The sequence below is a fragment of the Stegastes partitus genome, unplaced genomic scaffold, assembly GCF_000690725.1.
Source record: "Stegastes partitus isolate 25-593 unplaced genomic scaffold, Stegastes_partitus-1.0.2 Scaffold3816, whole genome shotgun sequence".
In the NCBI taxonomy this organism is placed as follows: domain Eukaryota; kingdom Metazoa; phylum Chordata; class Actinopteri; family Pomacentridae; genus Stegastes; species Stegastes partitus.
This window is the reverse complement of record NW_007581547.1, coordinates 4944-7111: the sequence shown is the minus strand read 5'-3', so window position 1 is coordinate 7111 and position 2168 is coordinate 4944. Positions and strand designations below refer to the sequence as shown.

The window sequence follows — 2168 nt, the reverse complement described above, 5'->3', positions numbered from 1 at the left end:
AACACACAGTCTGTCACCAACACACACTCTGTCACTAACACACAGTCTGTCACCAACACACACACTAGTCACCTCTGATGTACACATCGTCATCTGCCCGCATGAACCACTCGTATTTATCCAGGTAGTGATCGTGGATGTACTTGAGCATCATGAATGACTTCTTCTGTGGCGGGTACGAGTCGTCCACACCTGCCAGGGACACCACCGGGACGGGGACCGGTACGTGGACGGAACCGGAGCCCGCGCTGGAGAAGAACTCCACCTTCCCGGGGATGGAGCTCGTCCACGTCTCGTAGGCGGCCACGGCGCGGGTGCTCAGGTATTTCTGGGCTGTCATCACGCCGACGAAGAGGAAATGCTTTGGGGTGCTGACGGCTCTCCCGGCAGCTCCGCTACCGTTTCCTGCCCTCGGTGGCCGCTCATCCTCCTGAGCGAACGGCGCGCTGTCCCGGGCTTTGAAAGAGTTCCCGAGGATGTCGACACTTTTGGCAGAGTCACTATAGTACGAACACACGGGGGATTTTTTCCTTTTACTCTCCAGAACCTGAGGTACGATGAGCCAGGAGGAGGCGGTGAATCCCAGAAAGACACCGAAGATCACGGTCGTCCACGGTCTCCTTGACTTCAGAGCCATTGCCGTTCAGTCTAAGCGGACCTCAGCTCTGCGGTTACCGGAGAGAGGAAACGTATGAATGCTGCCGTTGTCTGGGGAGCTGCTGACGTGGACGGGCAACATCCATCCAGCATCTCTGGGACATTTCTGGTGTCTACCTGCTGTGGAAAAATACAGCTGCCACATCTGATGGCACCATGACCGCGATCAGAAATGACTGGCATCTGTTCAGACTGGGGGAGGGGGGCAGTTCGGCCGTCTGTAGCTCACAACTCCAGGGAAACAATAATGTAAACAGCAGATTCAGATCCGAATGACAGCCGCTTTGAATCCGTCAGACGTCCCGAGGTGTGTTCCTGTGTCTTATTGTTCATTCATATCCACGACCCCCACGGCTGCTCGTCGCCGCCGTGCTGGCTTGTTCAGTAATGTCCGCTCCTCAGAAGCTGGAGCTCGGCCTCGTCAGACACCTTCACACGGCGCTTCCACAGGGCTTCATGGTCTACGTTCTCTCCGAGACACTTCCAGCCTGCCACCATCAGCATCTGTTTCTACTTTCCGTTATGTGGAGCAACACGACTTCTGATCCGGTTGTCATTTTTCAAAATAAAAAAATAATTTCCCTGAACGTACAGGACTCAAGGACTGATGGACCCATATGTTTCCAGGAGCAGAGACTAGCTAAAACCACATGCGATTGCACAGTATGCACCCAATCTTATGATGTCACACTTGTTCTAATAAATAATAAATCTCACAGCCGGATGCAAGTGCTCTTATTTTGAAGGCTAATTACAATGTTGCTCTAATGATCACAAAATAAAAGCTGTGAATTTAAATGCAGCAGCTACTTTCTTTCATCGGCCAATCTTCTGAATAATGTTTGTTAACATTGAATTTCAAAAAATTNGAATTTAAATGCAGCAGCTACTTTCTTTCATCGGCCAATCTTCTGAATAATGTTTGTTAACATTGAATTTCAAAAAATTAAATTTCAAAAAATAGAACTTTACTCTTTTTCATGCTTTAAACATTGCTTTGCAGGATGAGAAGATCAGGTTTGTGAAGTGGTGTCTCCTGTGAATTCCCTCACACAAAGTGAATTGAAACATCTTTTGCCTTCATGTTTATCATACTAGAACACATTCTAATGACAAAACATGTTTGTAACTATTGAGTTTCAAAAAATACAACTTTGCTGTTTTTCATGCTTTAAAACAACGTTTTAGGCCATAGGCTAGTTTTTCTATCGTGATGTTCCGTTCCACTATTATGGGAAGTAAAATCTCTTTATATATTCTGATAATATATAAACCCATCCTACTTCCATAAAGTTTCCACAGACAGAAATCCTGCAGTATTTTTGCAATTCAAGTGTGAAGATGAAACTATCTTTTCTGCCGTGGTAGGAGTGTGAAGTGTCAGTGACCTTGTCCCAGGTCAACCTGTCCCAGGAACTGCTGTTGTCCTTCTACAGGTATTCTGTAGAGAGCATCTTCACCTACAACATCTTGGTGTGGTCCAGGAGCTGCTCTCAGGCTGACAAGAAGGC

General features: G+C 47.2%; 1 protein-coding gene across 1 annotated transcript; it reads right to left on the bottom strand.

Moving 5' to 3' along the window:
• Positions 1-64: 64 nt before the first annotated feature.
• LOC103376309 (chondroitin sulfate synthase 3) lies at positions 65-1411 on the bottom strand. The gene has a single exon (XM_074465738.1). The coding sequence runs from the start codon at positions 635-637 to the stop codon at positions 65-67; it is 573 nt and encodes a 190-aa protein (XP_074321839.1). The 5' UTR covers positions 638-1411.
• Between the last annotated feature and the right edge of the window lie 757 nt (positions 1412-2168).